Source organism: Miscanthus floridulus, chromosome 1 (genome assembly GCF_019320115.1).
Source record: "Miscanthus floridulus cultivar M001 chromosome 1, ASM1932011v1, whole genome shotgun sequence".
Classification (NCBI taxonomy): Eukaryota; Viridiplantae; Streptophyta; class Magnoliopsida; order Poales; family Poaceae; genus Miscanthus; species Miscanthus floridulus.
In genome coordinates this window covers 79536670-79560830 of record NC_089580.1, presented here as the reverse complement: position 1 = coordinate 79560830, position 24161 = coordinate 79536670, and the positions used below count along the sequence as shown (strand labels likewise).

The window sequence follows — 24161 nt, the reverse complement described above, 5'->3', positions numbered from 1 at the left end:
TTGAATATTGATGTTGCAAAATCATTGACATATATATTATATGATGGTCAAGGAGCAATTTGAGGCCTTAGTGGTCAATATAGACGACGCCAAAGGGCTATAATCGAACAGATGCTATACTGGAAAGGAAAATATAACGACTAAATGCTATATATAGTTGAATGAAAGGAAAATCTAATGAGCAAATGCTATAATAACCAAACAAACAGAAAGAAACTGAGTCGTGTAATGAACACAAGCACAGATCAATCAGGGCCTGTTTGGAACGCAGGAATCACACAGGAATTTCACAGGAATCAGTTCAATTTCACAGGAAAAATACAGGAATGGAGAAAAAATCCCGCATTCCAAACAGACCCTCAAGTAGTATAAATGATGCATTCAAAATGAAGGTAGGGAAGCAATAAATTATTACCCGCGGCGAGGCAGCAGACCACCTGCTGTATTCTTTTTTATTTGCAAACTTCTTGCTCCGAAACAGAAGCGCTGTGGAGCGGTAGCTAAGGGAACTCCCCTCCATGACCTCCGGTTCAGCGGGGCTGCTCGCCACAAGGTGAACCCAGTAGAGCATCCCCGGGAGCGACATCTGGCTCCTGAGCTCAACAGCAGTCGATAAGTGGTCTGGAGGAGGATTCATTCCGATGATGCCCAGTTGACCTGCGCTCGTCGCCACACCGCGCACCCAGTTGAGCATCTCCACGAGCTCCTCACGAGCGAGGCAATCTTTGTCTGCGAACATCTGGCGCCGGAGTTCAACCACTGCCTGTTTGTGGCCACCAGGATTCTTCCTTGCTTGTTTACCTGGGTTCTTTGCCACGAGATGAACCCAGTCAAGCATCCCAACGAGCGCGTTTCTCTTCCGCTTCAGGTGCGCCGATCCAGCGCTGGTGGTGGTGAGGCGCTTGGTCGGCGACAGGAACCTGTCCTTCTTGGAGCCCAAGAGCAGGTCGGCATTGCCGCTGCTCACCACCATCTTGTTCTCTAAGTGTTTATCGCAGCTCTGCTCCAGGAGCGCAAGGTACTTACCGTACAAAAGCTTGGCGGCCGTGTCGGCGGTGGGGTCAAGGCCGACCGCCTCGGCAACGGCCGCCCAGGACGCGACGGCGGAGAACCCGCCGCGAGCGCGCACGGCGAGGAACAGGCTGACAAGCTCTACCTTCTGGCCATCTCCGAGCGGCGGCGGTGGGATCGGGAGCCAGGAGGCAACCGCGGGGTCCCCCAGCCCGGCGAGGAAGGCCGTGAGGACGCCGTCGAACAGAGCGGACGCTCCCTCGTCCGTGAGCCCGGCCTCCGGGATCTCAAACCCGGCGAGAAGGCCGCGAGCACGGAGCTCGCGAACGACGCCGAGCACAGCGATCAACGCATCGGATGGGATGGGGACAGGCAGCGCTGCCGCCGCTGGCGAGGTGGAGAAGCCCTGGGCGGGCTCGTGGCCGGGGCTTGGGCCCGAGGCGTTTGATTTGAATGCAGCCGCGGAGGAATTGGACTTCAAGGGAGGTGGTGGGGCAGGACTTCCGGCCATTTTTGCGTGGTGTGTGGGAATAGGAGAATTGCTTTGTGTTGGTTCTTAAAATTAATGGTGAGAGGAATTTTCATATATATATATGCACAAACCCTAGATTTGTTTTAAAAGAGAGGAAGGTGGAAGGGAGAGGAAGAAAAAGGAGATGGTGTGGGTAGAGGATTAGGTGGCGATGTGTCGTCTTATGTGAGCCAAGTTGATCCCGTGTCGTCTTATGTGAGCCAAGTGAATCCTATGTTATGAGATGTATCGCATCAAGCAACAACAAATAATGAGCCGGCATATTTAACTTTTTATTAGTTAGAATAAAAAGTTGTTACACCCTCCCTTACAAATTTTAAGATATTTTGGCTTTTTTTTTGTTATGTCGTAGCTTTTGCTATACACTTTGTCTACAAACATAGTAAAGTCAATGTATTTAGAAAAGTCAAATCATCTTATAATTTAGAATCGAGAAATACATCTTGTATAGAAACTCATAAAATTCTTAAAAATACAGCTATATAAATTTAATGGTGGAAGAAATTTTCATCTATGTACACAACCCTAGATTTGTTTTAAAAAGAGAGGAAGGTGGAAAGGAGAGGAAGAAAAGAAGATGGTGGGTAGAGGATTACGTGGATCAATATGTCGTCTTATGTGAGCCGCGTACATCACATATATAATAGATACGATGTTGGCTGTATGAGCAGTATAGCATCAAGCAACAACACATGATGAGCTATCATATTTAATTTTTATTATACTTAGAATAAAAAAATATTGCATCATTTATAGAAACTAATAAAAGACAACTATATAAATTTCTAACCATTACTACAGATATAGGTATATATTAATTAACTACGTAAAATATAGATGTAGTAGGTATCATCATAGATTATCTTATACTACATGCCACATAGTAGTAAAACGAGTATTACATAATAAGTGATGGGATTAGATGTCACATAGTAGTAAAAAAGATATTATACAATAAGTGATGGATCTTAGTGTAAAAAAAACTAGACCCGTGTAGGTATGATAGCTCCCAAGCATCCTGTTTAAGATAGAAGGCACCATATACGAGGCGTTGAGTCAGACTCCTTACCAGCTACTTCCCACGATAGCATCCTAACCATCGAGCTGTCAGCTCGTTCGCATGGCAACGGTGTAAAAGTATTAGGCCTCGTTTAGATCGTAAAAAAAAAGTGAACCTGATGAACAGTACCACTTTCGTCTTATTTGGTAAATATTGTTCAATCGTGGACCAACTAGGCTCAAAAGATTCATCTCGTGATTTCCAACTAAACTGTGTAATTAGTTATTTTTTTTATCTATATTTAATACTCCATGTAAGCGGCTAAAAATTGATGTGATGGAGAGAGAGTGAAAAAATTTGGAATTTAGAATGCATCTAAACGAGGCCTTAGTATTGTAGTTTTGATAGAAGAATGGGAAAAATACGACGTTTTACCCATACTACACAAAAGAGGGTCGCATCCATGTGGTGTGCTATATATCTAATCTAAACTACAAAGATACATAGATTTTTTTAGACATGAAAGAATTTTTGTTGGCAGTATACTTTTGATCTCAGGCCATCCACGAACTTATAGATCATCTGCGCCTTCGTAACATCGATTGTTAAACTTAACCAGGTTTGAAACCACGCCATCTATTCCTTATGCCGCCCATCCGGCGTGCCCACCTTGACTTTGTCAGGTTTAGAGAGATCAATAAGGGAAGTTCCAATGCTAAAAAAAAAATTCTATACCTATTAATTTATTTAGACACTACGCATAAAAACTATGTTCCCAATGAATAGTTTCTATAGAACAATTTTTTGGTCAATTACATGTCTTCTCTATCCATCTACCTATCACATCTCTTCATGTCTTGGTTCTTGTATAGACATGGTGTCACGGGTTCGGAACTGCGGCAAGCATCGGGGTTGTTCGTCGGAGGTCGGTGTCTGGGTCTCCGAAGGCTCCGACACTCAAAACACGGAAGGGACATAGATCGGATTATCCTGGTTCAGGCTTCTGAGCCCTACGTCCAACAGTATGGTGTTCTTCATTTTAGAAATGTCCAATCAAGGGATTACAACAAAGGAATCGAGAGAGACTAGTAGGGGATTGCACGGTGCTATCCTAGGGTTCTTGGTTTTCAAGTATGTTTGAGCGATCAAGGACCTGATCCCCTTCTAATGAGCCCATGCTCCCCCTTATGTCCTGGGGAGGGCATGGTTACAAGTCAGTTTCGGTTCTGGCATAAAGCTTCTACGCCGCGTGCTCGGCGTCGTCTGGTGTTCCTTTGTCGTGTAGGAGGAGGCCAACAACGGCACAACCACTCCCTGACGTTATTGCCATAGCCTGGCGCTTGACCACCAAGGGCTAACTATCGCTGTGCAGCCTCCCCCGGGTGAGCCTTCTCGAGGCATCCTTGGAGCGCAAGGAGCCTCCCCTGCCCAGAGGGGCTGACAAGTGGGCATGGAGCCCTCTGCCCTTGGATCTTGGGGAGCTCCTTGTCTTGATGCGTCACGCCCGTACATTGCGTGGCCCTGCAGAGGGAGTGGCCGACAGCGCCTCGTGGCCGTTTGAATGAGCAGATGGCGCTACGTATCTACGCCGGCCTATCAAGTTGGTGTAACGACCTAGGTTTTGAGATAACCAAAAATCACAACTTAAATTTTTTTTCTAAAACAAACCCATGCATGGTGAGTGCGCATACTAGGGAACCATCCTTGTAGTTGCACAAGTAGAACCCAAGATAGCATGTTTGAGCATTTGCATTTTAAACAACTTGTGAGTTGCATCTTCTTGATTTTATGTGGTGAAATAAAATCAATTAAACTTTTGATGAAAACTTGGTGTGTGTGTGGGCCCAAAACCCTTGGCTTGACCCTAAGGCCCTAGATTGACCTGGTGGTCCCACCTAGGGCGATATACATGTATGTGCATGCATGTATATGATTATAAGTCAAGAAATTAGAAATAGAATTGAAAAAGGAATTAGAAATAGAAAGGGAAAAGAGGATAATCCGGCGGCCCATCTAGACAGGCCGGCATCACCTGCGGCCTAGCCTAGCCAGTACGGCCGCTCTGCCCAGCCCACCAACGCGGCCTAGCAGCGCCGTGGCCTAGCCGAGCGCGACGCCGCCCACGCCCCTTTTTCCCTCTTAACGTGAGGCCGACAAGCCGGCCCCATGGGACCCACTTGTCATCCCCCTCAACGAGCCCCTCCTCTGCTTTCCCCCCACGTAGAGCAGAGCACCTCGCCGGCAAGCATCCAAAGCCGCGCCTTCACATCCCCACCGTTCGCCCTCGAGTCGCTGGCCGCCCGTGCATGGATGTATGCCACGTCCATAATCCGCAGCCTTCGGACCTGCCCCAACTCACGCCCGCGTTGCGGTGACGTCTGCCACCGTGGCCCCGCACCATGACGCCACCCCATCCTTACCCTGACTGTCCATCGCTCAATTTGGGAGTGCCAGCGCCCACACAAACTCCCCGCGTACCCCAAAACCCTAGCCTGAGTGCACTGATCACCATACACATACCCACTCCATCTCCTTCTGCCATCCACCGCCATCGCCATAGCCGTGTGTGGCTATATAAGCCACCACAATGCCCTAGCGCCTCTCCCATACCCCGTCGCCACTCCGTGGCACCCCTAACCACCCACGCCCGATCCCCGGAAGGAGGAGGAGGAGGAAGGAGAGGAGCCGAGGCCTTCGGAGTACCGCCCGTGGCCGTCGGAGTCGAGGATGACGCCCGCTCGTCTTCGTCGCCGTCACGATTCTGCCTGCACTGCCTCGACTCGCCACAGCCACAACTCACCACTGCACCGCCAGCCTTTCTTCACCGCCACCATAGTGAGCCTACTGTTCCGCCATGCTCACCGTAGCATGCCCGCCGTGGCCACCACTACGTGGTTTCCCCACCTGGGAAGCCCAAGACGGTACCTTTGGGCCATCACACGCACACACGCACACACGCATCCATGCACAAGCCACCGCATGGCATCTCCGAGCCGCTAGAGCTCGAGAACGCCAGTGCACCACGCTGCACTAGAGCGCGCTCGCCATGGCCAGAGCTTGGCCATGACAAGGGGTGTTCCGCTCGACCCTGGATGGTATAGGTTCACATGACCCCTCGATGAGCTTTGCCTCGTCAAGGAACACGTCTTATGCTAGCTAGTTGGGAAAGAGGAGCCTCGAGAGCCGCCGGTCACGCCCTCCTCGCTGGGCCACCGCGTCCCCATGGCGTCACCGTGCCATAGATTTTCCCATTGATTTCGGTCACCTCCTTGAGCGAGGAAAGGCCGATGAGCTTCATCGCTTCACCGAGAGTCTAGCCACCTAGATGGTTGGCTCGATGGCCTGTCCTAGCCCTAGCTCACCGGAGCCAAGAGCCCGCTGGAGCTCCGCTATGCCGTGGCCGCCGAGCAAGCTCCACCGTGTGAGATGGTCACCAGCGCCGCCCTTTGTGATCTGCCGTGACCCCAATCGTGTGGAAAGGAACCCCCTTTTGGCTCCCGTTGTGTGTGTTGTAGCGCCGCCATCGCTGTAGCCGGCCAAGCGAGCCAAAAGGCCTTGCCTTTGTGCCCCAACTGCGTTTGCCTAGTCGCAAGGAAACCCTAGGTGGCCATAGAAGCTCCGCCGAGCCCCGTCGCGCCGTGCTTCACTATCGGCGAGCCGCCGCAGCGAGAAGCACAGCACCCCGTCCCCCTTGGCCGCCGTTCCATGAACCTGTTCCACTGTGAGCCAGTGACAAGAGAGGAGAGGATGGGGGTGTTGGCGGTGCTTAACTCACAATTCTACTGCCAACTTTCATATAAAATATGCACAAATAAACAACAAACTTAGACATAGGGCTTTATAACTAACAATTTCCATAAGTTTTGGTGTTTGACCAATTGCAGGAGGACACATCGGAATAACACAAGAAATGTACCTAAAGTGGAGAAGAAATACAACAAAATAAACACCAGTGACTAAAGCTATCTTAAACACATATGCATTTACCATTGACCAAGTTCCACATGTAATTAAAGATCATTACTTTGCAGGAGAGAAAACACAAGTACATGGAAAATACACCAAGAAGGCGCTTTTCCGACGAAGTGTAAAGTAGACATGCGCAAAGAATAAATGGAAAGGCCCATCAACTCAAGTTATCTGAGCGAAAGACCACCCAAGGAGCAGCCCACATCCACTCAGTAGTCCACCACACGAAGGCGGTGGCGAGAGGGTTCGGTCAAGGGTCGGCCGCCCCCTGGGGTCGGCTGCCCCCCACCTGGCACCGCTTGTCCACGTCTTCGAAAGGTGATGGCATGGAGGCATGTAGAGGCAGTACATGCTGGGATTTCCTAAAAATAGCTACGACAAACCAGCGTTCCCTTGCTCCACCGCCTCAACGCATGGAGGCATGCAAAGCACATTAGTGGCCTCCGTTCCTCCTCTCTACCTATAAAAGGAGGCCACCCCCTCCTCATTAGACACACCACAAGGAAGAAGAGCACTCCTCACTTGAGTTAGGGCTACACTCCAAAGGGGTTTAAGCCCTAGTAGCTAGCTAGAGTTGTAAGGGAGAGATGTGAGAGAGAGCTTGGGGAAGCGCCAGACTTGGTGTCTTCTCGACGAGCATCTTTACTTCAATGGGTTCTCCCGCTAAGTGAGTGTTCGTGATTCTTATGGTAGGTCGGGTATATGGTGGTTTGGGGGAATTGAGCCTATGGTCTACACGTGCCGGAGTCCAGGAGGGTCTTGCAGCGGCGTCGTGTGGACCGTGGCGGTGTCGTGGAGCCGAAGAAGCTTTGGGCGTCTTCCTACTACTCTGTTTTGACACACGTTGAGTGTCAGGCTGTGTCAACTTGGACCGGCCTCCCCTAGGTGCGCCTTCTAGAGGCTTCTTGGTGGCGAAGGAGGCCGGCTTGAGGGGCTAACGCGCGGGCCCGGGAGCCCCCGAGCCCCTGGAGTCCGCGGAGGAGTTTGTCTTCTTGTGTCACGCCCCGTGCGTGACCATGTCAGGGGAGCGATTAGTAGAGCCGCGCCCAAGGGACAGCGCCAGGGAGCCCTGAGCCATGATGGCTCGGGGCGTTCTTTCTCGAGGCCGAGCCTTGGCTAGTGCCGGAGGCCAAAAGGGAGCCAAGGATCGAGTCCAGGCTTCCGTCGATCGGGAGCCTGGGGCTCGGGCGAACCCCCGAACCCCGAGCAGAGGCGGCGGACGTGCTCAAGCTCAGCCTCATTCCTTTGCCTAAGGATGCGCACGAGCGTACCCGATGGGTATAGCCCCCGAGCCCCTTGGCGATCCTGGAGGGGTCGGTCGGGGGTCTCGGTCGGAAACCTTTAATCCCGAGGCTTAACATATCCATATGTTAGGATCTCGTCAATACTATCCTCTATCCTCCAACTGTAGTGAAGAACTAGGAGACACTCAGTCTCTCTACACCTACCCTCTAATCCTTGATGAAGCCTTTGCTTTGTTAGACCAGATGCAAATGAGCTTAGGGTTAAGGTTTGGCTTATCACTAGCCATCCCTCATATCCGCAAGGTACATCAAAGCCTGTATGAGACTTGTACTTCGACAAGTGCCAAACTCATGATGCAATGAGCTAATTCCAAGAAGATACGCCCGAATTACTTTTACAACACATTTACATGTTTACCAATGTTCTGGATCAACATCCCACAAATAGATGTTTTACCTGCACCGTGCTATTTACAGTTCTCATGCGATGCAGCTGCGGAGACTGACCACACGTGGTTCCCAAATCCCTCTTCTATGATTGTTCATATGTTATTACGCTCCGGACTGTAACAGATAACCATGTACCTACACAAACAGACCTGCACATCCATACTATTTAAATGAATCCACCACATCCCCTCTCTGCCAAAATGAGTCAAAGCCATACCCAACTCAGGCAGTTCTTGCATGGAACCATCAAACATAAACATCCAACTAGCTACCAGGAGCAAGAAGTGGAGACAATATTGCACTCTGATCACTCCAGTTCCTTACCTTGGTTTCTCTTGGCTCTGATCTTGGCAAAGAGTCTTGCCTCGTTAACTCATAGTTTGACTCTGGACTGAGGTTCCTTGTGCTGACATGCATTGAGCACAGGAAGAAAAACGAAGAAGTATAAATGGTTATGTGCCATATGCTGCAAGAGGGGGTAATTCTGTCAATTAGTAGTGATATAAATAACAATAAGCTAGAAAATATAGCAGTGAAACAGACAGCTATAAACAAATATAGTGATAAAGTCAGAGCCACCGCAAGCTTTCCAACTTGATGTCATGTGTAGTGAGGGAAAGTAATGATTCCACACCTGTGCCAAATCCAATAGTTGCTATTCGATTCCAGCTTCCAGCTGATAGCCGCAAAAGACAATGTCATGAAACCCAAAAGTAAAAATATCCAACAGAAGCGTTTGTTCAACATCTCCAGAGTATTCTGGAACAAAGTTCTGAAGTTTGGCCAACTACACAAAAGAATAACAAGATGACAACTGAGTCATCCCACTCTAGGAAATGCTTGACATTCTGAGTTGTTAGTTATGTGTTCACCATAAGCCTAAGCACAAAAGGCGATAGAATATGCTCCAAAAACAAAAATATACGCATGTGAGGAATTTCCATTTAAAGACTAAACTAAAACACTATACACAGAGTAGGTGCTATTTCATAACACCATATGTCCAATACAAGCAAGTTACCTTTGAGGCATATTAAGGTTAATTCGTGAGGACCAGCATATAAACCTTCGTGCTGTAGAGAACTCCAATAGCCACCCCATAAGCAGGCCAAGAGAACCAATGGCAATAATGATTCCAATATTTGCAGATCTGAGACGATAACTCAATCAGACACCTTAAGTTCACTTAGGCCTTGTTTGGATGTTGTCGAATTCACCTCAATCCACATGTGTTGGAGTGGATTGGGGTGGAAGATGCGAATCTGACTACATCCAAACAAGGCCTTAGTATTTAAAAAAAAAATGTAACCTGCGATCTGTGTACCTTGTCGCACCAGTTGCAGCTAAAAGAGCCGTGAGGATAAACACAGCAGTATGCATTGCTCTCTTTGAAGCTTCATCAATTGTAGCCATATATATGAACGTACCCACGACAGCCATGAAGGAAAGCCAGAAGTCCAAAAACTGGACTCAGATACAATATAATGGAATAGAAGAAATGTGAATAATTAGAAAGTCAAGCAAATGAGATTTTGACACAATCAACAGAATTGGTAAAACAAATGTATTTGGTCAACCTTGATTTGGATAGACATGACCAGTAGTGATGAATACCAGTACCGTGCCCAACAATTTTTACACTAGCATTCAACAAGTGGGTGCTAAGTAGCTTACCTGCAATACACGAAAAGATAGAATGCACCAGGTGCCAACATCACATGAATGGTATAATGCACTGGAAATTCCACTAGATGTGTAAAGAATCCATTCTGCAAATGCCTTGGTGGCAACGGGAAAAAAGTTAGCATCTGGTCAAACAAAGCTCATGCATTCTATAATAAATTAAATTAAAATGTTTAGCTTCCTTATGGAGTCCATTTTCTTTCATCAGTCCATAACAGAAGTTTGAAGATGAGATGAAAGCCAACTGATGGGTACAAGACAGCCTTCTTTCATCTGACAGTGACAGTTCCTAAGAATTTCACTACCAACTAGAAACACTACTTAATTTTGTGTAATCAATTTAAGACCCCAAGGCCCATGGATTTGCAATATACACTGATGATTCCAATAGGCACAATGGTTTGAAACTAAGCATGTTTAAACACGTATACGTGAATGAATTATAAAAGTAGTTTTGCCTCATTGGCATGCCGCATGCCTTCCACATAACAATATGGAGAGGGACCACATCCACTCAACACCATGTGCCCACATGAAAACAATGACAGGAGACACAAAAATGTTTTTAGGCTACAGTTGACCCACTTCTACAAACTTGGGGACCTGAATATCTAGTTTTAAAGTTTATGGAGATACACAAACCACCATGCATTGTAGATAGTAGCCACCTATGATGCAGACTCAAGAAAAAATACTGGTGGTAACTGAAAGTCAAACAGGTCATGTCAGGCCACAATAACAGTAGATGAAAAACATACCTTTTGTCGGAGGGCCCAGAAGGAAGGTAAAATAGCTGCAGCATTTGATGCGATTAGAAAAACAGACTGCCAAATGTGCCCTACATATAGATGTGACCATTTTAGACTATAATTTTACTACATGGTTGCAAAAGCATGCATCACAACTAGCAACTGGTTCAGAACTGTTTTTTTGAAAGATACTGGCTCAGAACTGTTATTGCACAAAGAAGGAACTACATTCTCATTGAAAATATCTGCAACCTAAAAACACAGAATTTGGACATGAGATTCCAACTACATTTGACAAAACTTTGGTGTGCCCTGGTTTATTTCTTTCATTTAACATCCTTTAAGTACATGTGTGTGGCACAGTTTGACTCGTCTTGGTTTGCACTGCTGCGAAAGGGTACGTAACCTAGTGGGCGCAGCACCTCAGGTCCTAGGTTCAAGTCCTCGTGGGAGAGAATTTAAACAGGCCTAGGTTATGAAACACCCCTTCTTCTTAGTGCAATGCCGTGGGGACAGTCTTTCTCCCGCAGGTAAGGTTTTCTTTTTAGCTGCATTGTTGAATCACTTTAATAATTGAAAAATTACTTGCCAACAAATAACAATGCAGTCTGAAAAATCAGTTTTTTAGTTCTCAATAGTTCATCAACTGTGAAAATCTGGTGGACCTTGGAACTATAAAAGTCCCAAGTCAGGCACAAACTTAGATTCATACCTTACAGAAAGGCATTTCAGTAGCGTTACACTGTGATTCTTTGCTTAAGTAAACAACAAGGTTAAGCAACTGAAGGGAGGCCGAGCTTTCAAGTAGAGCGACAGTAGCTGGAGGACGCTGAGAGTGAGTAATGAATCTCAATAAGCTAGCCAATGGTTGAGACACAACATGACCTCAGGGGTTTGGAATTTTTTTTAATTTATCCCTAGTCAGCCAGCACAAGAGGTGAAGCTGCTCTTCTGTGTTGTGTGCTATGACTTGGGCCCCTAGTTTGCTGGTAGTCGCAATTTTTGAAAGCTACATGCTTCTTCTGCATGCCAATCTAACTAAAGAAAACTTCACAAGAAACCGTTACATTAAAAATGTCTTAAAGTAGAAAATCTTAATATTTTCCATATTAGAAAGTATCCCCACCATTCCAAATTAAGTTGTTTTGGCTTTCCTAGGTACAAAGATATTGACATAGCGTATAGGAGTATCTAGGTACATAGAAAAACTTATGTACATAAAAAAGCCAAAATGACTTATAATTTGAAATAGATGGAGTATATATTAAAAGTTTAACATTTGTAACGTCCAAAAGCTATTTAATTGGGGAAGACATTAATACACATTGTCCTATAATAAGATTTTTAAAACGAGACATGAAAGTAATTACCATTAGGGGAAACTAGCTCATCGCTGCAATCAAACCCACCATGATCACGATCACATGTGCAGAAGCTGAAAGGAATGAAAAGGTTATCACACGAGCTACAAGATATACCTTTTGTCTAGCCTTATCTTGAAAGTCAAGTATTAAAGAGTAAAAGTGCTAAAAAATAGGAAAATTTTCACAACAGAACATCTTTAGAAGCCACCTGTAGAAAGTCAACCCACTTTCATCAACTGAGGAATGGCATACACCTTTCTGATTGCAGTTTCTATGGCATCCCTGAAGAGATACAGACATGTATGTCTGAGAATTTGCTGTATCACTTGGATGCTTCACCCCAAAGCACCAAGTTCCCTCTTTAGCATAAAAAATTGATAGATCCATGTCTGAATTCGTGGAAGTCTGTAATGAAAAAAAATACTGAACCATTACTGGTGCTTGTCCTACTGGCATAATAATCCCAAGTATCATTAGATGGTAAGCCACAATATTTCGAGTACAACTCGTAGTTCAATTCTTTATCTGACTTCAGCTGGACATGGATAAGTGCACCGGCTGAACCTTGAGGAATATCCAAAAAGAAATATGTCCATGCAAACTGCTCATGGGACGAGTTACTTAAAAATTGTTCCAAGTAGAAGTGGCTATCTTCCAGTGATGCTCTTTCATCAGTAGGAACATAATATGACTCAAAAGGGATAGAAGGACTTCTCTTAGGAACCCTCTGCGTGTAGGAAGAAATATTTGATCAGCAAAGATGTATTGACAGGGAAAGAAAACATATAGTCACAAAGCATTCACAACATCAGTCTTAAATGAACATTCGTCTAATGTTAGTAGCTGTTGTGTATGTTTCAACAAAGAAAAGGGAAACTGAAAACCGCATTTTTCGCTATAGTTATAGCTGGATGATTTATTCACATTTTTGGCACATTGAAAAATCTTGTTTCTGGTGGGAAACTTGTTTCATCCACTAAAGGGAAAACACCGCATGACTCAAGTTCAGGTGTTTTGCACACAACAGTTAAAGAGACTGGGTACATTCTCTACTTTTCCTAAACAACTTACTAATTTGTACAAACTGTTCAGAGCATCAAACTTGATACAATACAGGGCCAAAGGTCCTAAGGTCAAAACTTGAGCAAAATTTTAAGAAACTAGAACTGAAGTCCCACTTTCAGTCCACATGATAGACTCACTCGAGGAAGCCTAGACGTGAGTGGTGGTTTTGCCCCAACTTCCAAAAAAGTTAAGCATTTGAGTGTACTAATTAGTGCATGAAACTCAGCAGAAACATAGTTAACTGGCAGTTCATTGTATCTTTAATGGAGTACTTAAGTTGGATGGATCAAACTACTAGTCAGTAAGCACAATATAGCAGTATAATAGACTTACCTGGAGCCCATATGCCTCCCAAGAGCAATTGGTTCCAGTTTTTCCATTCAAGCATCCAGTCAATTGCCACTTCAATGAGAAACATGTTGTTGTGTCTACAGCAGGCGGTGATGCTGTAACATTCATCTGTGTTTTGTTGACAGGCTCAATTGCAATATACCAACGCCCAATATTTGGCGACTTCACAACCAAAGGATCATGGCTGATATCACCTGAATAGTCATGCAGATCTCTTTGAGGAAAGGCATTATACCGCAGGTAGCAAATCAAGGATGGCCCTAGAGCTCCAAAATTTGTAGCTGTAATTTCAAACTGCAATGCTAGGTTGACTACATCCAAGAAGTAGAACTTCATGTCGCCTTGTCTGATGCATAATGAGTCATTAGAAATGGAACAACTGATCGAGTTTTCCATTCTCACCAAGGCCATGACGTTAGATGCAACTTCTTGTTCTATTAAATGGTTTGGCTGTGATAAGATATTAATACGCCTATTGTGCTCTCTAGTATACAAACTGTTCCTCCTCTCAACATTCAGATCTAGAAGATTTCTTGAGTTATTATCTATTGAAGGTTGAGAACAACCAATCATGTCAACTGTCTGGTTGCAGTATGGTCCCCAAAATGCTGAAGTGGGGCATCCTCTTACAGTAATGCGAGTGCTCACCACGCGTGCTTTTCCTCGGCTAATCTGCAAAAGTATAACCACCACAAATTCATATATCGATCAATGCATAAAGGCCAGAAAAGATAAACATGCAGTAGAGACCAAGATTTCTATAGCCATGTCCTGATCAAAACATACTATCTTTGATTGCGTGCGAGCAGGACCAAGGCCATGAAAGTACCCAATGTACCACACCCCGGGAGATATCTACAGAAAACAATCAAAGGTCGGCATCTCAGAAGTTTATAGAATTTCTTAAGGGGCTTTCAGTGTATCAGAAGATAACAAATTTCTTCCACTTAATGAACAGATTAGGATCATAAATTTCTTCCACACTTAATTAGCGAGAAGGTAATAAATTTCTTCAATCTGGTATTACTAAGGTTTTTTGAGATAATGGAAAAAGTATCCAGCTTCATTTTCTAAAGAGAGAAATCAGACCAAATTATTACAAGTTAACCACTACAACGACCAAACCAAGTTTATAAACAAATCCGACTCATAATTCAATTCTTGAAATAAAATATGGGACATGTTTAAAACAGAAAAAAATTGCATTGATACAGTGATTACAGAGCATCCATAGTAACTTGCATGAAAACCATTGCCAGTGAAGTAAGGGCAAAAGTCCAAAGATATTGTTTTTTCAGCTACTTGGTGTAAAACAGGATCATAATTTCTTGCCACAAAACAGAGGATAAAAAATGATTGATTACAGGAATTAGCAGTATTATATGTATAACTAGGTCCAGTAAGTAATTAACGAAGAGTCAGTTTCAGTTATCTAATTGATTACTACTGTATCTAGGAGGTGACTACTCTGGACAATGTCAATACTAATCCCAAATTATTTGACTTGAGAAAAGCAAAGCAAAGCAACACAATTACAGAAGCAGTATTAATATTCATAATATAATACTAAAATGTAATCAAATTACTGAAAATATGATCATCCAAATGTTAGCGTAGCTATTATAACTCAACATAAAGATGTACTGCTACAAATAAGGATTACCACATACTCCCTCTGTTCCAAATTATAGTTCACTTTGGTTTTGCCCTACCCTAAGTCAAACTTCTTTAGCTTTGACCAAGTTTGTAGAAAAATGCACTAACATCTAGAACATCAAATTAGTTTCATTAAGTGTCCATCAAATATCTTTTGATTGGCCATTTGTTTGACCTCATTGGTGTTAATATATTTTTCTGAAACTTGGTCAAAGTTAGAGAAGTTCAACTTATGACAAAGGCAAAGTGAACTCTTATAAAAAAAAGGCAAAGTGAACTATATAATTTAAACATGGGAGTATTACTCAACAGATCTCATATGGTAGATTTTTTTTATAGAAAATTACAGTATAAGGACAGTTTACCTGGTCATTTGTTAGCACTACCGTTGTGTTTTTCTGAAATGGTATGCATTGCACCAGATTTGGCTGATTAATTATATTGCTGTTGCCAAAAGGTCCAGCTGGGAGAGAGTTTGATACTGCAATGAAGAACCTTCCTGTCAAAATTAGTTGAATGATTCAGAAAGCTACTTACGCATTTAAGAATAGATTTTAAGAAAAAGATCAACAAAAAAGCTAACAGATGGATGCCCCTAAATCAACATCTTCTTTCTGCACGAAATATACTATTCATTGGAACCAAACAACTGGAAAGGTAAAGCACTGTCACTTGATGGGAAGTTTCTAGCTCACAGAAATAAATATCTTGCTCAACGCCAGCAGGAAATAACACAGATACTAGATGGCTATACAGTTCGAAGCCCTCAGGTTGGATGTGAAATAGCACAGAGTGCTGATCATCAAATTTACTCCACAATATTACATTACAATCTGAAGTAATTGGCTTTCAGGATGAACAAGCTTAAAGATCCCGTAGTTTTGGATTAGCAAACATGTGCAGTGATGATCTTTCTTATTTTATCACTCATTGTTTGCAAGAAAATTTTACTAGAACCATGAAAATATATTACAACACCAATCATGATAGGATTAAGAATAATGTTAATAGGGTATAAATCAGTCATTCAATTTAGAAGAGAACAGTTGCAAACTACATATAGCAACCTAAACAAATTTGCTGTACAATTAAGCAGGTGCAAGAAACAGTTTAAATAGGAAATGGAAACAACCATCACACTAGGAAATGTGGCACTCACATAAATTGTCCAGATAAGAATCAGATATATCAGGAATAGGAGGGTTGGAATTCATCAAACAGATAATAGCAAGCTCGCTTCTTGGAATGCCTTTCAGGTGCTCCCTGTGCTGCATTATTCAAAGAAATATTCCACAAACTATACATAAGAAAATTGTGAGGTATATGATACAATGTAGTAAGATTTAAGTCAAATGGGGGATGCCACACCAAAAAAAAAGCAAGAAATTTCAAAGGAAAGAAAACTTCCGCTCACTGTTATGCATCACAACACAAGTTACACCAGTGTTTCATATCCCTCCGACCCCCATTATATATACAAGGCACTGAGCTCATAGCTGTCCATAAAATGTGAAAGGAAAAATGCCAACATACAAGCTGTTTACCCATCATTGATTTGGGACACCACAATTCCTCCCCTCCAATTTAGACACTGGAATGTGAACTGATAAGCAGTCACGCATGATCTAACGGCAGTTTAGGCACTAATCAGTGCTTGATACCAAGCATGACCCAGGTACTACCACAAAGAGTAGGAAGTACCAACAAACCCACTTAACAAACCTGATAGCAGCAAAAATAACTCTTACTTGATAATTCAATAATGCTCGGCCGGGGTGACAGAATCTTTCACTTACAAGGTCTATGTCAGCAGTGAAATCCATGGTGACAGAAGAGAACGACGGCGGGAACTCAACTGCCGGTACAGGAAGTAGAGTATTAAATTAAGGTCGATCCAGAAAAAGGAATGAACAAAATAGAATTTCCACGGATGAGACAAATCAGTATTCTGGTGAGCCTGTTCGCTTGGCTTGGTCGTAAACGATAGTAAATTTACAGTCGTAACAGTGTTTTTCTCTCGCACCGGCCAGAAAATAATCAACTCCTACAGCTGCGGGAAAGTAGCATCTGAAAGGCCAAAACTAAGCAGAACCTACCAAACTGCTAATAAGCAAAAAGAATTCCGCGACACGTGCGTCGCGTTTTCCGTTAAATTCCGGAACACCTAATTTCATCACCACGATTCCTATCCTATCAAAAAAAAAAAAACGAAATAAAAATCGCGCAAAACCTCCGGAAACAAAAGGTAGAAAATTTTGCCGCACCAGGAGAACGTAAGAAAGAGCCGAAACCCAGATCACAGAGCACTGAAACTATCTCACCGTGCAGGTAAGTCCAGTCGTAAGGCTTGAGCGAGAGGCGGCCCTCCCCGTAGCTGGCCACCACCACCGCCTCCCCCTGCGCGGCGCATCCGCGGGGGGCCGGCGCCCACCCCGCGCCCATCGCCAACGCCAGCACCAGCACCAGCACCGCCGCCTGCCGCCGCGCCGCGGCCATCAGAGTCCAACGACGACGCACCCGCGAAATCCGCGAAGCTCTGACTAAACCCACACGCACTGCACCAACACACCTGTTTCTTCAGGTACGGCGCGGCGCTTTCCCGGCACGGCGCTAATCTAATCTTGGCTGCTTTTCTCTTTGCCATTTTTTTCCGCCTTATTTAATTGCCGGGAAAAAGACCGGAAAAGACGAAAAGCGACAGGTTGAGCGTACACTGCTGGTCCCGTACGGCGTAGACCTGTAGGGGTTCTGGCATTCCCCAGATGGATGTTCTTGGATTTTAGTATTATTTTGTATTGGAATTGGATGTGCAGGTACTAGATTACGATTCGTTCGAGAGAAAAAAAAAGATCATCTTCAACGCGGTCTCCTTTTTTCTAATAGGGAGTAGTAAGGCTGGTTAGAGCATTTCCAAGTCCCAGAATTCCCTAAATCTTTTTCTAATCCTAAGTTTTTAAGTTTTTAGAAAGATCTATAAAAAATCAATCTCCAACAACTCTTAATACAATCTCCTAGTATTTTAGGAGTTCGAAAAAATCCCCCTCATCAACGTAACTTTACGCGCCGCAGCCTCGCGCGTATCCTTCGATCTCCTCTTTCCATCGCCTATCTGCTGCCGCACGAGGACCATCCAACTCCTACCAGTCAGTTTGCCCATGGTTGCCCGCCGCAACCCCGTCGTGCCTAGGCACACGGTGCGCGTCGACGGCTGCCCCGTCCAGACGACGGTGACCACACGCCCGGCCGTGGCGTGCCACTGGCTGTACACCACCCTGTGGCGCCAGCGCCGCCGCCTCCACCCCGCTGGCGGTCTCATCGTGGGCCTAGGCGTGCAGTGGACGCCTCCCTCCCGCTGCCTCCCTGCCGGCGTCGAGCCACGGCCGGGCACGCTGCAGCTCTGCTGCGGCAACCGCTGCCTCCTCTTCCAGCTCACACGCGTCGGAAGCCTCCGATTGCCGGAAGCTGCGGGCGCACCACGCCCTGGAGGTGGAGTCGACGCTGGAGCTCTGCGGCGCCAGTGACGGCACGGGCAGAGTGCCCTGTAGTTTTCCGTGATGGAAAAGAAAAAAGCCGCAACATAATTCACGTGGCTCCAAATTTGATTTTTTAGATGCCATTTATTAGAAACTCTTGGAGATGATCTTCTTTTTTTTCTCTCTAAATCTTTTTAGGAGTTGCCAAACTATAAGTTTTTAGGAGAAAAAATAGAGAACTCTTGGAGATGCTCTTAGTTCCTGCCTAAAGTTTATTTTCTATCTCATAGGATGTTTGACACCTGCATAAAGTATTAAATATAGACTAAAAATAACTAATTACACAGATTGCGACTAATTTACGAGATAAATTTTTTAAGCCTAATTAGTCCATGATTTGACAATGTGGTGCTACAGTAAACATGTTCTAATGTCGGATTAATTAGACTTAATAAATTTGTCTCGCGGACTAGCGAGAACTTCTGTAATTTATTTTATTATTACTATCCGAACACCTCTATATGACACCAGACGTGACACCCCTAAACTTTAGCCCTAAATTTAAACAAGGCCTAATACGAACATCTACTCTCTCCGTCTACGAAAAAAACACAATTCTAGCTTTGAACCTGTACATGAGCGTGTCCAGGTTCAAAGCTAGAATTGTGTTTTTTTCTAGACGAAGGGAGTAGTAATAATAAGGCTGCCTGCTCCTGATGTGATCAGAGAACTGATGTTGATTGATTGATTATTCAGCTGGTTCATTTATTGGTTTCAGTTAGGGCTTATCAGCCAGCCAACAGTGTTTTCCTCTCACAACAAATCAGCACCAGCCGGGCTTATTAGCCCAGAAACCAACCAGCGAATAGGCCGATTATTTATTAGTACTATTATTTATATACATGAGTCAGTGGCGTCCAGGAACGATGGTGGAGAAATGTTTGGATATACTCCCTCGGTCCCAAAAAAATTCTTGTTTCCGAGGAGTCAAGTGATTTCAACTTTAACCAAAATTATACAAAAAATATTAACATTTATAATACAAAATAAGTATCAACAGATTAATGACAGAATATATTTTCATAATAAATCTTGTTGGAGACATAAATGTTAATACTAATCACTGTAAACTTGGTCAAACTTTAGTCATCTTGATCGACACGAATCTCATAGTTGCGTTCTTTTTTGGACGTAGGTAGTAGTGGATAACGCTGCCACACAATCTTTCTGTTAATCATAATACACCCAGCAATTGCTCGTTGTTGGACCTGTTTGATACCGGCTACTAAAAATTAGCACTATGTTTGGATACTAATTAGAAGGACCAAACATAAACTATTTCAAAACTAATTGCATAAACGGTGACTAATTGGTGAGATGAATCTATTAACCCTAATTAGCTTATATGGTGCTAAGTAAATATAGTCTAATCATGGACTATTCATAGATTTGTCTCACTAATTAGTCACCGCTTATGCAATTAGTTTTGAATTAGTTCACATTTGGTTCTTCTAATTAGCATTCAAACATACGGAGTTATTATATGGATTTTATAATGATTGTGAATGCTTTTTTGTTTACCCAAAAATGCAAAAGATAATGCCAGTACAAGTGAAAACCCTAGTTTGGTTTTGGATAATTGATAAAACCTAAGTGTACTAATCCTTGCCATTAAGTGTTGTGATTGAGATAGGGTGGTACACACCAAGTGGTGGAGCTAGATGATGGTCATGGTGATGGAGGTGACCAAACTGGTTGGTCAAGTGCTCCGACTTGGAAAATAAGAAAGAGAAACAAAAACCAAGTGATGATCAAGGCAAATGTATCAAATAAGTTTTTGTTTTGACACTCAAGACACCATAGAGGGTGTGCGTGTATTTAGGATCGATAGTCGTACTATAAAGAGGGAAAATCTTTGGCTAAGCGGTTATTGAGTGCCACTAGGTGAAGTGATTCATGCATATGCATTTAGGGACCTAGTATGCTAACAATCCACCCTTGAAAAATGCTTGGAAGAATGCTAATACACTTGCACAAGTGGTGAGACACTTTGGTGTTGACGCATAGAAGCAAGGGTGAAGTGAAATGGAAGAGAAGGGGTCACTCACACGTGACCGGATGTTGGTCTTGGCTTGATCGGACGCGTCCGGTGCTTGACCCTAGGTGGCACGTCTCTGGTCGTTGGATAGGACGTTGGTGGCGAAGGAGGACCGAACGCCCTGGGAACACTGTTCCCGTGTTAGGTCAGTGAGCTGTGGCGCGCGCAGTGCTGAGCGAGAGAGGACCGATCGCTGGGCACGTCAGGTCATCGCTGGGCGCATCTGGTCATGAAAAATTCTCCCTATGTAGTTTCTGGACTCGACCGGACACGCTGTGTTCATGAGTCCGGTCATTTCTTCGTCAAGTTCGGTCACAACGTAACTACGCGAGTGATCAGCTAGTGACCATTGGAGATGAACGGGTGAGGTTCAAAGGGGCAACACGTGAACGACATCAGCCGACCGAACACTAGGTGCATCCGATCAGTGAGTCCGGTCGTGCCTGCGACTGCCAACGGCTCTTTGTGCCTTAGGGGTTCTATAAATAGACTTGGGGCGCCTTGGGCTCACCCTCTTGCACATTTTCATCAGTGATACATCCTTGTGAGCCTAAGCAAATATCTACACTCATCTCCATCATTGATTCATCATCAAATGAGACTAGAAGTGATTCCTAGTGCATTTGCTTGAGTGATTGCATCTAGTGGCACTTGGAGATCGTTGTGGCTGTGGATTTCTTGTTATCTTGGTGGTTGCCGCCACCTAGATGGCTTGGAGCAACGAAGGAGCATTGGCACGAGGTGATGATTGTTCGTGGCCATCTCCCGGTGATTTGTGAGTGGTCTTGTGCCTTCCCCGATGGTGAGCCAAAAGGTAACTCTATTGAATTGCCCGTATCATTGAATTGCCTCACTTGTGGATAGGTTCTTGCGGTGTCCTAGCAAGGACTTGGCATGGTGCCAATTAGCTCGTGAACCACCAAGTATTGGTCTACACAACGGGGGCTAGCGTGCCAGCAAGCATGTGAACCTTGGGAGAAAAATCGTGTGTCTCATTGTCTCCATTGGTATTCTCCCGGTGTTCATTAGTATTCATATTGATTGATTGATCATCTCGCCTACCACATGCGGTATACATATCTCTACCTCTTGTATTTACATTTCTAGATATACCTGAGGTAGTTAAATTGCTAGTGTAGCTTAGTTGGTAATCTAGTTGTAATTAGCTAGCTCACTAGTTAGAGAAGTAGAGACATAGCCTTGTGTGTGCATAGTAATCATAACAACTAGAATTGTTGGTATAGATGGCTTGCAACCCTTGTAGAGCTAGAGCAAAATTGCATTTTACCATTTTGGTTACTAACCATTTGCTTTAGTAAATTTGTAGAGAATTTTCCAAGGCTATTCACCCCCCTCTTGCTATTTAGGACCTTTCAAGTGGTATCGGAGCCGTGGTCACCGTTTAATCAAGGATTCACAACCTTCGATGTCAAAAGATGGCTCAAATAGTATTCAACCATGTTGGGGGAAACCACCGTACTTTGATGGCATATGCTTTGATTATTGGAAGAGAAAAATGAAGATGTATTTGGGTTCAATCAATGATCAAGTACGGGAAGTGACCGAGAATGATTTTGTGATTCTTGATCCCACCAACCTAACCAACAATGACAAAGCAAATAATAAATGCAACACTATGGCTCTCAACACCCTATACAATGCAATTGATTCAAAGGTGTTTGAGCAAATCAAAGATTGTGAGAGAGCAAGTGAAGCATGGAAGAGATTGGAGAAAACATATGAGGGCACACCAGCGGTCAAGAGTGCAAAGCTATACATCCTCAAGGACAAGTTAACAAGTTTTAAGATGAAAGATGATGAGAGCATTCCGGAGATGTTCCATAGATTGCAAGTAATTATCAATGATCTCAAGGCTTTGGGTGAGAAAGTGCAAGATGATGATTTCTTCCACTGGTTCTTGATGTGTTTACCTCCTAGATTTGAGACCTTGAGATTGATCATCATAAGAGGAGGATTAAAGGATATAACCCCTAACCAAGTACTAGGTGACATCATGACACAAGAGACATACCGTATGGAAAGGGAGCGGGTTGACCAAGAGGAGAAAAAGGATGGTGATAAGAAGAAGAAAAGTGTGGCATTCAAGGCTAGCACCTCATCCAAGAGCAAGGACAAAGCTAAGAAAGAAGAATCTAGTGATCATGAAGATGCTAGTGACATTGATGATGAAGCCATGGATCTCTTTGTGCCCATGTTTGGCAAGTTCATGAAGAAGAAGGGCTATGGTACAAGAAAGAAAAGGAACAACTATAAGAACAAAGATCAAGTGAGAAGATGCTTTAGATGCAAGAGCAAGGATCACATCTTGGTGGATTGTCCATACAATAGTGACAATGAAGAGAATGAGAAGAAGAAAGAGAAGAAGGAAAACAAAGAAAAGAAGGAGAAGAAGATGTCCTTTAAGAAGAAGAAGAAGGGTGGCTCCTATGTGGTGACTTGGGATAGTGATGCTTCTTCGGATAGTGATGACTCGAGTGATGATGAGAATACATCCAAGAAGAAGGCACATGCAAGTATCGCCATCAACAACAAGCCTTCTCTCTTTGACACTCCATCATGCTTCATGGCTAAGTCCACTAAGGTACAATCCAATGATGAGTGTGATAGTGAGAGCGATGATGATGAAGAGTACTCAAAGGAGGTCCTCATGGACATGATGGAACAAGCTCATGAGTGTCTTGATCTAAATAGGAAGGAGTGCAAAGACTTACGTAAGAAATGTAAATCTCTTGAGCAAGCCTTTGATGAGTTTAATGCTACTCATGAGAGGCTAAAGGAAGCCTATGAAAAGCTTGGCAAAGCTCACTCTAAGCTTGAAAAGGCTCACTCCTCTCTCCTAGAGCAAGACAAGAATGAGGTTGTTGTATCATGTGACGTAGGCTTGGCTTGTGATATTCTTGATGAATCTTTCTACAAGCCTATTGTTATTGCTCCCACTAACCCTTTTTGTAGCACTTCCACTTCTACCTCATCAACTAGTGATGGTTTCACTTGTGATGCCTCACTAATGGTTGAGAATGAGACCCTCAAGAAGGAGGTCAATGAGCTCACTCGCGCCTTAGGCAAAGCCTATGGTGGTGAGGACCGCTTGCTTATGTGCTTGGGTAGCCAAAGAGCATATCTCTATAAAAGAGGGATTGGGCTATAGCCCCAAGAAAGGCAAGGCAGCATTTACTCCTCACAAGACTAGTTTTGTAAAGAACAATGGTCTGTTTTGCATTAGTTGCAAGCAAGTTGGTCACAAAGAACATGATTGCAAAAACAAGAACAAGAATGCTAATGTATCCTTAATTAAGTTTGGTTCTTATTATTTGCTTACTAAGTGTGCTAATGGTGTGAAGGCTAAGTTTGTTGATACATCTATGTTGGGCCTAAAGAAGAAGGCCATTTGGGTACCTAAGAGCTTAGTGACTAACCTTCAAGGACCCATGCAAGTTTGGGTACCTAAAAAGAATTGATCTTCTTTTGTTGGTCAATTATAAAGCTGGAGGAAGG

The 24161-nt window shown here is 44.0% G+C and overlaps 2 protein-coding genes and 1 pseudogene across 2 annotated transcripts; 1 reads left to right on the top strand and 2 right to left on the bottom strand.

The window, feature by feature from the left end:
- Window positions 1-307: 307 nt before the first annotated feature.
- On the bottom strand, window positions 308-1522 carry LOC136459242 (AT-rich interactive domain-containing protein 2-like). The gene has a single exon (XM_066459122.1). It carries the CDS (start codon window positions 1520-1522, stop codon window positions 308-310), a length of 1215 nt encoding a protein of 404 aa, XP_066315219.1.
- Window positions 1523-8097: 6575 nt separating this feature from the next.
- LOC136536641 (uncharacterized) lies at window positions 8098-17692 on the bottom strand (annotated as a pseudogene).
- Window positions 17693-22281: 4589 nt separating this feature from the next.
- Window positions 22282-23645, top strand: LOC136459231 (uncharacterized). Its single transcript, XM_066459113.1, has 2 exons — window positions 22282-23523; window positions 23619-23645. Exons 1-2 carry the CDS (start codon window positions 22282-22284, stop codon window positions 23643-23645), a joined length of 1269 nt encoding a protein of 422 aa, XP_066315210.1.
- Window positions 23646-24161: the final 516 nt, after the last annotated feature.

Bases quoted from the DNA above. Each gene is read 5' to 3' on its own strand.
- LOC136459242 (XM_066459122.1), bottom strand. From the start codon at position 1,522: ATGGCCGGAAGTCCTGCCCCACCACCTCCCTTGAAGTCCAATTCCTCC.
- LOC136459231 (XM_066459113.1), top strand. From the start codon at position 22,282: ATGGCTCTCAACACCCTATACAATGCAATTGATTCAAAGGTGTTTGAG. The intron at 23,524-23,618 runs GTTGTTGTATCA...CCCTTTTTGTAG, and splicing joins TAGAGCAAGACAAGAATGAG to CACTTCCACTTCTACCTCAT.